General features: G+C 39.9%; 1 protein-coding gene across 2 annotated transcripts; it reads right to left on the bottom strand.

Annotated features, from left to right (window-relative positions):
* Positions 1-2263: 2263 nt before the first annotated feature.
* RANBP6 (RAN binding protein 6) lies at positions 2264-6841 on the bottom strand (the record flags this gene model as incomplete). 2 transcript variants are annotated; one of them, XM_081103413.1, is made up of 2 exons in its annotated part: positions 5518-5584; positions 6700-6839. In XM_081103413.1, 2 exons carry the CDS (start codon positions 6837-6839, stop codon positions 5518-5520), a joined length of 207 nt encoding a protein of 68 aa, XP_080959539.1. The 2 variants fall into 2 exon arrangements, with proteins under 2 accessions (XP_080959538.1, XP_080959539.1); XM_081103412.1 differs by having other exon boundaries at positions 2264-6841.
* Positions 6842-15560: the final 8719 nt, after the last annotated feature.

Below are 15560 nucleotides of genomic sequence, written 5' to 3'. Positions count from 1 at the left end.
GGGCCGCAGCGCTGGGCCCCGGCGGCTCGGGCTCCTCCTCCTCCTCTCCCTCACACCCCTCCCGCCCCTCTCTACCTGCGGGGAACCCGGGCAAGGAGGAGGCGGCGCGCCGACCGAGCTGGACGACAACTGTCAGTTAGAAGCCCCGCTGGGCGAGTTGGCGGTGGGGGGGTGGTGAGGAGGGAAGGGGAGGGGCAGAGAGAAGAGGGAGGCACTCAGGTCCCCACTCCACCCCCCCACTGGGGCAAAGAAAGAGTCGCCGTCGCCATCCCTGATGCGCATGCGCATTGAGACAACCCCACCCCCTCGCGTCCCGCCCCGCTACGCGCCAGCAGGGACTCCGGCGTAGCTACAGGTCCCGAGATCTGGTAGGTTGCGCGCACCAATGATGTCATCAGCTTGCAGACGATTTTAAGGGCGGAGTGGCGAGGGAAGCCAGGCGCCTGCGCAGAGGCGGAAGGGCTTCGGAGAGCAAGAACTGCGGGAGGATTGTTTCTTTTGCGATAGCCCCTTACTAACCCTAAAAACTAAAATTATTCCCGAAGGAGCTTGCTAGATAACTTTTGTTAATAGCAGATGAAAAGTAAGAAGACACAAAATGTAAATGCTATCCTACTGTAAAATTTACCTTTTCTTTGCACACAGTTTCTTTCCCATTGTGACTGCCGGGTTTTAAATATAAATTAGAGTTTTGAAAAGTGTAAAAAGGAGGTTTAATAACTAGACTAACTGAAACATATGTGCACATGCAAGAGACAAGATGGTTTGCAGACCTCGGATTTCTGAAACTCCAGTTCTTAATATCAATTCCTATTTTGGAAACCTCATGTTTTTCATTAAAATGAAAAAACATATTTCCACATTTTTGATTCTTGATATTTGCTAAGAATAAAGGAGGGGAATGGAACCTCATTAAAAAAATATATCCTCGGGACTAAAAAGTTTTCAGATATTTCAAGTCTAATCTGTATAGCATTAGTTAGCTATTAAGTAGTCATTAGCATGGCCTTGTAATCTCACTACACATTATATAATTACTGTTTAGATATCTTAAAAGTGGACTCATCCTTCACACTAATTTTCACATTGCTTAAAAATAAGTGGGTAGAAAGGAATTAATGGTTCCATAAAGCAGACATTACTGTTTTCCCATGTTCTATTTGAAAGTATTGCACATAATACTTTCTATTTAGAATGAGAAATATACCTTTTTTAAAGTAACAGCTATTTAACTAAATGGTCAGATATTCTGACTCTTGAGATTGTTTCTCATTAATATGGACCTTTAAAGACATTTGCAATTTATTAGGCACTTACAGCATTCTCTCCTCAAAACCTATAGATGTACTTCAGCTCACAGGTACAAAGGCAGGAAACTATTTCAGCAACTGGCGACCAAAAAAGTGTCTGAATGGACATCCCTCATTTCCTTTGACAAATCCCAAAAATCTGGACCCACCCTACACCAGCAAATAACCCCCTTCCTCTTTAGCCACCAATCCTATTTCAGGACTCTCCAATATATTAGCTTGCATTTGTTGAACCCTGTACTAAACACTTTATATTCATTATCTCCTTTAATTCTCACAACAATCCTATCAGCTAGGTATTGTGTCTATTTTACAGATAAAGAATCTGGTGCTTAGGTTGCCAAATTTCAAATCTAGGTCTGTCATATTTCAAAATTCTCCAGGGGCCTAATTACTAGTCATCTGGCAGAATTTCCAATTGTGCATGCACAAGAGTGTAGGAAATTGCAAGAAATGTTGATCAAGGGCTTCTTAATTAAGGAATATTAAGATAAAGAAGTATGGCTGAGTTGAAGGAACCTAAGCCATAGGTCATGGAGAAGCCAAGATGATTGTGATTAGGTCCTTGAACCTAAAATATGTATATATAAGAAATATGTTGATTGTAGGTAAGTTTCAAGAAAAAAATTGTCATTTAATCCCATTACCCAGAGAAAAACTCTATTAATATTTTGTGGTGGGATTTTTCTATTTATTTGTATATTTTTTAATTTATCTTAAATAAACAAAATTGTGACTATACTGTAATTAATGTCCTTTGCTTTCCCCCCTTAATTAAATAATTGTACGGAATGGACAGGAATTGCATACCTAAAATTTCACCTTCATATTTCTGACCACAATGGTCTAGATGGCCTGTTTATCTGAACTGATAGGTGGAAAATCAGGGATATGTTAATGTAAAGGCATTCTAAACCATTAAAAAACAGAAGTACAAACAACAGCAATAGCAGCTACCATTTATTAAGCACTTACCAGTACTTGCTAAATAGTTTACATATACAGTACTCACAATAGTACCAGGAAATCATGATAGATATATTTATTTTTAAATTTTGGATCAATGATTTGTTGAGTAGAAAGCTGTTTTCTACCCTACAAAAGCTCAACATTAAAGACTGACATTCCAAATAATATAATTAACCCTACATTTCTAGTACTGTTTTCTTATAATGCACATCTAATGCTAAATGACTGGTCTCAAAGCTGTTTACATTTTCATGTCTAAAGATAATATTAATTTTGCTTTCCTTTAATTTTCACAATAGAATACTCTTTAGTGCTACTATAGCATCTATTAAGAACGTCTTCAAAACAGAAATCTATTTAAACTCCACTTTAAATTAGGTCTTCTCTTCTTGTTGAGCTGCTTTGGAGGGGAAAAATAGCATACATACACAATACAATATTCTGCTCAAATACATAACATTTAATGACTCCCACAAATATTACTTTCCATTTGTCAAACTGTGTTATTACAGTATGTTACATGCTACCAATGTTAGATGTCAGGATACCCTTTTCAGTAAACATGGTTCTTAAGAGTCCTAGATAACTTAACAGGGACCAGTCTGACTAAGAAAATTTTAAAGTTCTCATAACTCTCAGCTGGAAGTAGAATGTGGATGTTTCACCCAGTTCTGAGGAAGGAATTGTGAAAAAGTTCATACATAATATAGAGAAAATTACCCACATCCACTGCAATAGCTCAAAACTCTCTCCCAATTTCAGCATTTTCCTATTACCATGAAAACCAGGACTATTAATCAAGGAGGACTAAGCCTGCCACTATATTCTTCACCCATAATTACAAAGATGTTTGTCCTGGAAGTTCTCCTGTCCTAACTCTGTGAGCTCTTAGCATCTTGTGATAGGCAGTATGACATCCTGACACCAAGTATAATGCTTGCTCAGCATCAATAATTCAGACAAATAGCAACAATTTATATACTTCACATCAACTAGGGGAAAGAGAAAAAACATTCTAAGACAGTGGAAGCACAGGTCATCACCAAGATCTATGATTACGAGATAAAACATGCAAGGTGAACAGAAGGTTATAACACTGGCTAATCCTGGAGAAACATGGGGAAGGAATACAAACTGCTTAGCAGGGAAAAAACAGTTCTCTCAATTACAATGGAATCCATTCACAACACTTATTTGGAGTTGCTTTTACGGTAGATGATATTCAAGTGGTATTAAAGTGCTTCAAGCAAAATTCAGCAACTCCTGTAAGGCTTCCTGATGCTCATCATCAAGTTGGGATATACATTCCAACCACAATTCTTCAGAAGTCTGTACCTGGCGCACAACGTTAGCTAGGCGTTTGGCACACGGATCTTCATAGCTAATAGTCTCATTAATTTTTCCTTCTGCAATTATATTGATTATTTTGGGAAGATTGGAATTATTTGGACCAAGTATAGCTGGGTGGTTACTTTCAATTAAGTCACAGAGAAAACTCAAAGTCTGAATAGCTTCCTCTTTATCCTCATGCAGTGGAAGCCATGACAACCAGTGTGGAAGAACTTCATCTACATTTACACAGTTAGGCTTAAACCTCAAAATCTTGCCTACTGCTGAGATACAGTTCTCTGTAGCAATGACATTTTTTTTGGTTTTAGAATTTGCACACTTAATAATTTTTACCAGCAGTGGAACAGCTTCTGAACATAAAGAATGATAATCATCTCCACCAAACTGTGCCATAACACCCAGGCCATAAGCAGCAGCTTGTCTGACTTCAGGGTTATTATCTCGCATATTTAGTAGCATTGGCCACCGAAAATATTCTACATATTTAAATGAGGTTGGGCTACAGTGCTCTATAATATCATCAAATATGCACAATCCCCACTGTCTATCTGGCCATGGCCTACTAGAACAAATTAGATTTACAATTAATGGAAGCAGCTGTTCAAACCATGGCAAAATCTTTTCTTTGTAAGTACTAAATAATGAGTGCAAAATATCTGACACTTTGGTCAAAATGTAAACATCACATTCATCCTCATCTTGCAAGGACATTTCAACCTGTTGGTCATAGTTTTCTTCCTGTCTTTTAACCTGTCTCAATTCTTGGTTTTTAAAGTGCCCTTCAAGTTTTGCTTTCAATATTTCTCCCAGTTCTTCTAAGTGTTCATCATTAAGGCAGCCATCTCCCATTACTTCAATGGACTTGGCAAAAGAACTCATTATTTCTGAGAGTACATCTGTATCAGGTTCAGTCCCAATAGCCTTGATTAAGGGATCACATATGAATTGCCACATCTGTGCAAGATACTCTGGGCCACGAATTCTTGCACATTCCAGGAGAAATGGCATGGACTCAGCTGCTGCCACTCGAACATTGTCATGGAAATAAAATTTCAGTAAAGGAACCATCAGCTTTACAATTTGTTCTGTATATTCCACAAGTCCTTCTCTTAATTCCTTAGCATAGTAAACCAACATCTGGCAAGCAGTTGCTTTGGCTTCAAGTCCTGAGGTTTTAATTCCAAAACTTTGCTGATCTCCAAGATTTACAAATTGCCAGCCATCGTCATCACTCATATTCTCCACATCTTGTGTATCTAAGAGAGCAACATCAGGTTTAGCTGAAGCAGTCTTAATAAGAGGCTCAATAACCAGTGGAAGGTACTGTTGAAAATCGCTTCCAAGAATTTTACACATTCTAGCCCATGCTGAAACCATATAAGAGGTCTGAGGGTCATCATCTTCCATATTATTTAAATCTGATTGTGTCTTCAGTAATAGCTGCATCACATTTGATGCATCTTGCATAAATTTTTCTTTCCCAACAGCAAGACCAACATGGCTAATGCATTCAATAGTTTTTCCTTTCAGAAGCTTGAGTTCCTTTTGAACAGCAAGCTCAACAATGTGCTTTAGTGATGGCATAAATATATCATAATACGGAACAAACTTTTCTTCTATTGTATCTGCAACTGAGGCAATAGTTGTCACAAGCTGTTCCAAGGCCAACTTAGTTCCATTCCGAATCAACTCTTGAAGTTTAATCACCAAGATGGAATGTAGATTTCTCACCATACTATCCAAATATAAAACTAGCAAGGATTTGGGGCAGTCTTCAATAAAAATAACGAGCGCAGAAGCTGCATGTGATTGCACACGCTGATTACCTTGATTTTCCATGGTACGCAACAGAGCTGCAATCACTGTTTCGTGGAATTTCTTTTGGAAATTAGGTGCAAAATCTGTAGCCATCTGTCCAAGCGTAATACAGGCGGCAGCCCTTACCCTTGGATGAGGATCCTGAAGAAAAAGCAAAACAGAGTTAACCATTTCATCTAGAATTGGTTCCATTTGTTGGTGGCATCCTTCTCCAATGGCAGATAAGGCCATTAATCCAGCATGTCGGTATTTCCAGTCAGGGCTCTGAAGCATCTGCATGATATGCTCCTTAGTGATTGGTAAGACAAGTTTTCCACCCAGTCCACAGGCCAGTCTGTCTAGTGCACTCTCAGCAGCAACTGCATTGCTGTCAAAGTCATCTTCTTCCATTTCGTCGGCATTTACCCAGTCCTCATCATCCTGTAGATCAACCATCATTCCTAATATATGAGGAATTGCCTGTGCAATAATATTTGTATATTTCTTCAACATTGGGGTTGCAGTTTCAGACAAGGTCACTATTACTTCAAGGGCCAGCTGGCGTTGCAGATTACTAAGCCGAGAGTCTCCACATAACTTTAGACTCAACTGCAGAGTATCTTCTAAATAAGGACCCAGGTATTTAGGCACAGTATCTGCAATCTCGACAAGGGATTCTAGCACGGAGTCGTCATCCTGGTAGCAAGAGTCATTCACAGCCTGTAAGATTCCAGGAAGCAAGTCTGCAAAGTCTTTGAAAAGGGCGAAGTTATTCTCATTGGCAAGCACAAACGTAGCCGCAGCTCTGGCGGATAATGTCCTGATGGCCGGATGCTCTTGATCTTGGATACACTGGTCCAACAACCGTTTGATGATATCCAAATCATGCCGCTCTTGGTTCCCAAAAATTCCGGGAAAGTGCCAGAAAACGTGAAGCGCCACCTCCCACAGAACCACATTTTTGGAGTATATCGAATCGATCAGGAACTTCAGACCTTCCGGCCAGTGGTTCGTGCCCTCCTCGTCGATCAGATTCCTCGCCAGCACGGCAAAAATATCACAGAGCTTTTTCCGCATACTGGCATGCGTCTCCAACTTCACGGCCAGGATCAGCTCGATCTTGACGTCCCTCTGCACGTCGGCGGGCAAGTTGGGATAGACTTCTTCAAACCCCGAGGACAAAAGCCGCCGGAGCAGCGCGGCAGCCATTTGTCTCACCTCGTAACCTGCTCTCCGGTTCCGGACGGCGTCCAGGAGGCACGTCGTCTTGCACAGCCCCGGGATGTTCTCGTAGACCTCCTCGGCCTGCCTCCGCACCATGCAGCTGGGGTTGATGAGGTTCTTCAGGAGCTGGTAGAACTCGGGCTTCCCCGACACGGTCGCCGGGACCCCTGCCGCCGCGGCCGCCGCCATCGCGCTCTGTCAAAGCCGCCGCGACCCGGCGGGGAGGAGGGGGTCTGCGGCGCCCGCCGTGACGCAAGCGGGGCGCCGGCGGGGAGGGGCGGGGCCGCTCCGCCCTCGGCAGCGGTTGCCCAGCTGAGCTGAGCGAGGTGCGGGGAGCTGGTGGCGGGGAGGGGCATCCTTCCTACTATTCCAGTCCGAGCCAAGCGCACCTGCAGAGGAGGGAAAAAGGGAAGAAAAGCATGTCATTGATTGTATTAGAACGGGATTGTGGGTGATCCCACCCCCTTTATTTCTAAACTGTCTCTACAAGTTACCCTATAATTCAGCGGCTCTCAACCTGTGGGTCGCGACCCCTTTGGCGGTCGAACGACCCTTTCACAGGGGTCGCCTAAGACCATCCTGCATATCAGATATTTACATTACGATTCATAACAGCAGCAACATCACAGTTATGAAGTAGCAATGAAAATAATTTTATGGTTGGGTCACAACATGAGGAACTGTATTAAAGGGCCAGAAGGTTGAGAACCACTGCATAATTTTAAAACAATAAACACACCTAGAAAACCGGCTAAGTGAAAGAAGCCGATCCCCAAAGGCCGCATATTGTGTGGTGTCGTTTATAGGAGGGGTCTTGAATAGGCAGGGCTTACAGATTAGTAATGGCCAGAGGCTGCGAGGAGGGGAGAAGGGAGGATGACGGCTGTCAGGTATGGGGTTTCTTTTCGGGTGATGAAGATGTGAAGACGGAAATTGATTGTGGTGATGATTGCACGCCTCTGTGATTACACTAAATCATTGAACTGTACAGTTTAGATTGGTGAATTGTGTGGTATGTGAATACTAGCAATACCTCAATAAAGTTGTTTATCAAGTAAGTGCAATAAAAGGTAAAAAGAATTCCCACCACTACACCTAATGCAGCAGAGCAGTGGTGCTCAAACTCGGCTACGTGTCAGAATCATTTGGCCTATGGACTATAATAAAGAATGAGAAAGACAACTAAGTATGGTGTGGAAAGTGACCTGGACTAGTAATCAGAAGACTTGAATCCTGGTCTTATCGCTAAATTAATTTTGTATCCTTTGTCATGTCACTCAAGGTTTTCCTTGCAATGTTGTTTAAACTGTAAAATGCTCTTAAAGTTTTCCTTTTAATAGGAAGCTGCTAGGAGTATTCCAAAAAACAAATGCCTCTGAGGCTAAATATTATTTATTTAACTGAGGCAAGTGTGTCACTCAAAAACAATTATTCCTCTAAAATGACTGGATCTTACTTTTGTATTATTATTACTTTGTCATTCTGTCATTTTGACCTTAGTTTGCAAGGTTGGTAGGATAAGTATAATAAAATATAATTTTAGGTGAGAAATGGAAACTCAGGGAGGTTAAGGGATTTGTCTAAGATGACACAGCTGAGTGTCAAATTCACTTCTTCAGAAAGCAACACTAATGCTCTTTCTCCATATCACTTGCCCATGATTATCCTTGGTTTTGCATCATGATCAGAGGTCTTCACCTATTGCAAAGTAGGTCTTAAACTTCTCCAAGTGGGCTTAATTTTAATATTGTAAAATGCTATTGTACATAGCCACAAAGTTAGAAAATTGCAAAGTAGCCAGTCTCATAATTTGCACTGTGATATGTAACAATGTTGGAACCATAATCTGTAAACAGTGTTTCTCATTCGGTGGACTGAAAAACCAACTACGTCAGAATAACTTGAGATCATTACTTTTAAATATAGATATTATGTCCCAAGCTCTGAACTACTGAATCAGAATTTCTGGGTCATAGATAAAGAATAGGCAGACAGTACTGGTGATTAGGGTCGGGATGGGGGAGTGGAAGGGTTGACCAAAATAGAAAAAAAAAAATTAAAAAGAATTCATAGAGAGAACAACATTGTGGTGATTGTAATGGGGCTGGGGTGGTAGAAGAGGGTATAGGGGGATAAATGGTGATGGGAAAAAATAAAATAAAGAAAAAAACATTAAAAAAGAATTTCCGGGGAATGCAACCCCAGAGTATTCAATTTTAACAAACAAAGTGGATTTTCATATAAATACCAAAATTTGAGAACCATTGGCAGCTTTGGTTCTGATTCCAAGATCTTAACTACAGTTCTGCATTTTTCTCCAGACTCACTGCTTTTCTTACTGTTCCCTGAAAAAGTCTAACTGCAGGGCCTTTGCATTTGCTGATTCAGGAAATGTTAATAAGTATACTAATATGTAAAGGGAAAGGCTTCTCTTAACACTACATCTATTAGCACATTAAAGATATTAAAAACTGGCCCTAGTTGGTTTAGCTCAGTGAATAAAGCCTTCACCTGCAGACTGCAGGGTCTTGGGTTTGATTTCGATCAAGGGCACATGCCTGGGTTGGGGGGGGGGGGTTGACCCCCAGTAGGGGGCATGCAGGAGGCAACCAATCAATGATTCTCTCTCATCATTGATGTTTCTATCTCTCCCTCTCCCTTCCTCTCTGAAATCAATAAAAATATATTGAAAAAAGATATTAAAAACTATAAAGAGATGCCACCACAGACCCAGCACAGTGTTTTACATTTTACTTATTATTTCTTTATTTATTTTAACCTGAGAACATGCTTCATTGATTTAAGGAGGGGGAGAGTGCTGGGAACAAGAAGGAGAGAGAGAGAGATCGGTTGCCTGCAATATTGTCCTGACCCGGAATGAACCCTGGACCCTTCTGGTGCCCGCGACGACGCTCCAACCAACTGACCACACCGGCCAGGGCGATCAAAGTGTGACATATCAAGGGTTAATGAGGAAGTGTTACAACAGAGAACTCAGTTATATTTTTGGTGGTGGTATAAATAAAGTGGTATAAACAGTTTGAAAAAAATGTTTGGAAAATGCTCGGTTCAGATTATTCAATAACTAATCTGTTCTCTCAGCAAACATTCATTGAGGGTATAGTAAAGGATGGTGTTGCTTGCTGGGGTAAAGATGAAATGCATGAGAATGTTCATGAGAGACAGTCAATATCACATAGCACAGTGATCACTGTGGTGATGGTAAGTCTGCCCTAAAACCACATGGGTTGTGGAGGGAGTTAATCTACTTTGGGTGTGAAGGAAATCAAGTAAAAGGAGGTGATATCAGGGCTGACTTTTGAAGAATGAATCTTCATTAACTATTTGAAGGAAGAAAAGAAGGTTGTTCTAAATAGAAGAAACATCTTTGCTCAAATACAGCCAGCTCTGCCCATTTTTAGTACTGCTAGAGCATTGGGTACGGGACTTGAGAGGGCCTGAGGATGACAGGAGGCAGGAAGGAGACAGATGGTTAAACAGAGGTTAAATAGAAGGGCCTTCTATTCCATGTTAAGAAATTTTTTCTAAAGGTAACAAGGAGCTTTTTAAGGATTTTAATCAAGGGCTGTGAAATAATCAATTTTTAGAAAGATTACTTTGATAATATCATGAAGACTAGAGGTGTTGAGGAGGATAAAAGTTAGTTAAGCTAAAAGTCTAAATTATAGGAGTAGTGGAGGGAAAAAGAGGGCAAGGATTGGAGAGGTTTTAAGAAGTCACATCAATAGCACTCAGAGGGGAAGGAGAAGCTTAAGAAATCACCCCAAGTTTCAGACTGGGCATCTGGCTGGAGGTGTTGCAATTTATCAATTTATTTACCTATATATGAACGAAGTGTTAATGCAGACGAAAGACTGGTAACTCTTTCTGGAGGAAAAAGAGGCTTCCTTAAGAAGGTGAGTCCCAGAACCCATGTCTAGCTGCTCGCACATGCTATACTTGCAGTCATCGTTTCAACAGTAAGAGCTAAACTGAGTCCTAAATTAGGAAAATTATTTGGATATTTTATTTTAGAAAAACATACACTGATTTAAATCTTAAGGTATTTCCTTTTAGATTGCATAATCCTGTTATATTTACTTTTTGCACTGGCATTTCCTTTCTTTCTTCTCCCCTAAGGGGGGAATAATGCCCAAGATTTCAAGACTGGACTTGCAGATTTGGTTAGAGGTAAACAACTTTGTTATATTTTGTAATTAAAATTGGCTTTTAAAATTGTTTGAACTGTCGAGAGGCCATTTAAGATTGTAAAGTGGCTCAATACCAGACAATGCAACTGTTTATTAGCAACTTACTAAAGGAGGAAAGAACAAAATAAATTGCAAATTTCTTCCAAGATGTGAGAGATTTAAAGTCAAACGAGAGGGATAGAATTAAATTGGACATACTTGACATTTTTACAAGAATAATCCAGAATAAATAAAAAATACAGAAAAAAATACCATGAATGCTCCTACTTGCCTAAAATGAGACAATCTGAATATCAAAAAGAATAATGCCTGCCATGGATTAAAAAAACATCAAAGATATAAACAAAAGTGATGAGTTTCTAATATTAAAAAAACCTCCAAAATAATCATCTTCAGAGGTTATCAGGTCACCAACTCTATAAATTGATGAAGAGATATAATCAAGGTTTTTCTAGTACAAACTGTATTTCAGGTTAACTAAATAGTTGATGAGAGTACATTCTTCTTTATAGAATTCCACCTAATAGATTCACAAAGAATGCTAAAATCAGAAAATTGCTGTGTCATAACCCCAAATGGAAGAATTTATCTACGTAACACTAAGCAATGGATGTTAAAAATCATTAAATGAAACACTGGTTGGGAATTTAATAATAGAGGGATTAGGCTGAAACCACCTGAAATTACAGATTAATCTTAATATTATTAAAAGTAGGATAAATGAGAGGTGTCATTTACCTGTCGTCTTTCAGCTCCATATCCATACCTCCTGTAATTTGTTCTCTGATGCTGAGATTAGACTCTGGAAACAAAATTTCTCTTTTCACAGCTGGGTGCCTGGTAGTTTCCGCCAACAGAGACACTAGAGATTGGAGGATAGAAAAGGGACAGAAAAAGAATGATTCCCTTCTGTTTTTCCTTTTCTTGTCTAGATTGCCCCAGCAGTAGCCCTTCCTCCTGGTGGCAGCAGTTTTCTCTCTTTTACAACCCTCAAAAAACCCATTCTCTTCCATCTTTGCAGAAACACCAGCAGTAACCAGGGGCACTCCTTCCTCAGAGGTTTCTTCACCCACAGCTCTGAGAGGTCCTTTCTCTGAGCTTACAGATACCAGTTCCATTTTGTTCCCTCAGCTTTAGGGGCTGTAATAGTTCCTCCAGTTATAGATTTTGGTTATCTCAGTGCTATTTATTCTTTCAGGTCTTTCACACCTGTCTAACCAATCCCTTAAATTAAATCTCTTGAAGTATAAAGTGGTTTATTTTCTCATCTATCAGGCCAGAAGTGATGCATTCATAGCTCCTAAGAAGTCTTTTTAAGTCAGATTTATTGTGGTATAATTTACATGAAATAAAATTCACCAGTTATAAGTGTATAGTTTTGACAGCCAAGCAACCATGACCACAATCATATATAGAACATGTGCATTACTCCTAAAAGTTCCATTGTGTCCCTCAGTAGACACTCTTGGCTTCTAGCAACCACTGATCTGGTTTTTGTTTCTATAGCTTTATCTCTTCTAGAATTTCATGTAAATGGAATTATTCAGCATGTGCTCTTTGTGTCTGGCTGCCTTTGCCTAGCACAATGCTTCTGACATTCACCCATTCTGTTGTTTGTTCTTTTTCATTCCATCATATGAATATAGTAGTATTACATCATATGCATACTCCACAATTTGTTCATGCATCCACCAAATGGTAAATTATAGTAGCTGTGATTTTAAGAAAATAGACAAAGTAGACATATTAAACTATCTTATAAAGATAAAACACTTTAAAAAGTGTCACTTGTATTATTAGTACTATTATTAATACTAATATTAGGATTACAAAATTCAGTATATCTGATTAATTACCAATAATATTTTAAACAGTTTCTTAGGTAATAGACAAAATATAAATAAGACCTGTTGAACTAGGTAATATATTGGGTGAGATCAGCTTGGACAGTGCTAAAACATTTTCATCTGCATCTGACTTTCTAGGTGAGTTGAGGAAATTGTACCACCAGGAAGAAGTAACAACAATGAGATGTGCAGAAATGTGAGAGACCATGAGTATCAGTATGTGCTGGTTTCTAGCTCCCATGCTTTGCTATGTTTTTTAAATCTTGGCTGCATCTATGTAAATAATCCTTTCAGTGCATTCTCTTTTTTAAATTAAATTTATTGGGGTGACCCCAGCTGGTGTGGCTCAATGGTTGAGCATTGACCTATGAACCAGGAGGTCATGGTTTGATTCCAGGTCAGAGCATATGCCCAGATTTTAGGCTTGATCCCCAGTAGGGGGCTTGTGGGAGGCAGTTGACCAATGATTCTCATGATTCTCTCTCATCATTGATGTTTCTTTGTGTCTCCATCTCCTTTCCTCTCCCTGAAATAAATAAAAATATGTTTTAAAAATTTATTGGGGTGACATTGGTTAATACGATTATGGAGGTCTCAAGTGTACATTTCTAAGATACAAAATCTGTAGATTGCATTGTGTGCCCATCACCCAAAGTCAAATCATCTTCCGTCACCATATATTTGCTCCCCTTTACCCTTTACTACTCCCCCACCCCCTTTCCTCTGGTAACCACCATTCTGTTGTCTATGCATTTCAGTTTTATATCCCACATATGAGTGAAATCATATGGTTCTTAGCTTTTTCTGACTGATTTATTTCACTTAGCATAATATTCTCAAGATCCATCCACATTGTCCAAATGGCAGTATTTCATCTTCCTTTTCTTATAGCTGAGTAGTATTCCATTGTATATATGTACCACTTCTTCTTTATCCAATCATCTATAGAAAGGCCCTTTGGTTGTTTCCATGTCTTGGCAACCAGGAATAATGCCGCAATAGGCATAGCGGTGCATATATCTTTGTGAATACAGGCTGACAGAGTAGCTACCATCTTGAATATTATCCTTCTCTATGTCAGTGGGAAAGAAAATTCTGGGCAGTTTTATATTGACAATTAAACCAGAAGAGAAACATGTCACTCCCACTGACAAATCATTGGCCTGCACCTATTATATGACTCCATTCACTACAAGGAGCTGGAAAGTGCAACCCTGACAAATATGCCCAGGAGAACCTGAAATATTTGGTAAGTCTTCTTTTTTTTTTATTAATTAAATCTTTATTGTTCAGATTATTACATTTGTTCCTCTTTTTTCCCCCCATAACTCCCCTCCACCCAGTCCCACCCCACCCTCCTCCCTCACTCCCCACCCACTGTCCTCATCCATAGGTGCACAATTTTTTCAAGTCTCTTCCTGCATCCCCCTCACCCCTTTCCCCCCCAAGAATAGTCAGTCCACTCCCTTTCTATGCCTCTGATTCTATTATAATCATCAGCTCATTCTGTTAATCAGATTACTCACTTGATTTTCAGATTCGCTTGTTGATAGATGTGTATTTGTTGTTCATAATTTGTATCTTTACCTTTTTCTTCTATTTCCTCTTCTTAAAGGATACCTTTCAGCATTTCATATAATACTGGTTTGGTGGTAATGAACTCCTTTAGCTTTTTCTTATCTGTGAAGCTCTTTATATGACCTTCAATTCTGAATGATAGCTTTGCTGGATAAAGTAATCTTGGTTGTAGATTCTTGGCATTCATCACTTTGAATATTTCTTGCCACTCCCTTCTGGCCTGCAAAGTTTCTGTTGAGAAGTCAGCTGACAGTCGTATGGGTATTCCCTTGTAGGTAACTGACTTTCTTTCTCTTGCTGCTTTTAAGATTCTCTCTTTGTCTTTTGCTCTTGGCATTTTAATTATGATGTGTCTTAGTGTGGTCCTCTTTGGATTCCTTTTGTTTGGGGTTCTCTGCATTTCCTGGACTTATAAGTCTATTTCTTTCACCAGGTAGGGGAAGTTTTCTGTGATTATTTCTTCAAATAGGTTTTCAATATCTTGCTCTCTCTCTTCTTCTGGCACCCCTATAATTCGGATGTTGGTACGCTTGAAGCTGTCCCAGAGGCTCCTTACATTATCTTTGTATTCTTGGATTCTTTTTTCATTTTGCTTTTCCGGTTGGGTGTTTTTTACTTCTTCGTATTTCAAATCTTTGACTTGATTCTTGCGATCCTCTGGTCTGCTGTTGGGAGTCTGTATAATATTCTTTATTTCAGTCAGTGTATGCTTAATTTCTAGTTGGTCCTTTATCATAACCTCGAGGGTCTCATTAGATTTCTTATAGGTCTCATTAAGTTTATCGGCAGTTTCTAGAAAATTCTTGAAAAACCTTAAAAGTGTAGTTTTGAACTCTATATCCAGTCATTTGCTTTCCTCCATTTCTGTCATTTGTGTCCTTTTTCTTTGTCGCTGCATTTTTTATGCTTCCCTGTGTTGATAGAGTGGCTTTCTGTGCTAGGTTTCCTCTAGGGCCCAGTGGCTCAGCCTCCCCAATTACCTGAGGAGGACACTCTTGGTGCACCCCCTTGTGGTCTTTGTGCACAGTCTTGTTGTAGTTAAGCCTTGATTGTTGTAGGTATCACTGGGAGGAATTGACCTCCAGGCCAATTGGCTGTGAGAATCAGCTGTGTCTGCAGTCGGAGAACTTCTGTGCTGGAGACACCCCTCCGGGGCAAGACTTGCTTCAATGGGGCTTTGGTGCTCACTGAGTCTGCTCCCTGAGTGTGTCCTTTATGGTTCCATGGAGCTGCAAACTGGATGGTCCCACTCTGACCTCTTGGTACACTGGCTC

Source organism: Myotis nattereri, assembly GCF_964212035.1.
Source record: "Myotis nattereri genome assembly, chromosome: 12".
NCBI classification, from domain to species: Eukaryota; Metazoa; Chordata; class Mammalia; order Chiroptera; family Vespertilionidae; genus Myotis; species Myotis nattereri.
Note: the sequence above shows the minus strand (reverse complement) of the source record. Positions and strands in the feature narration are given on the sequence as shown.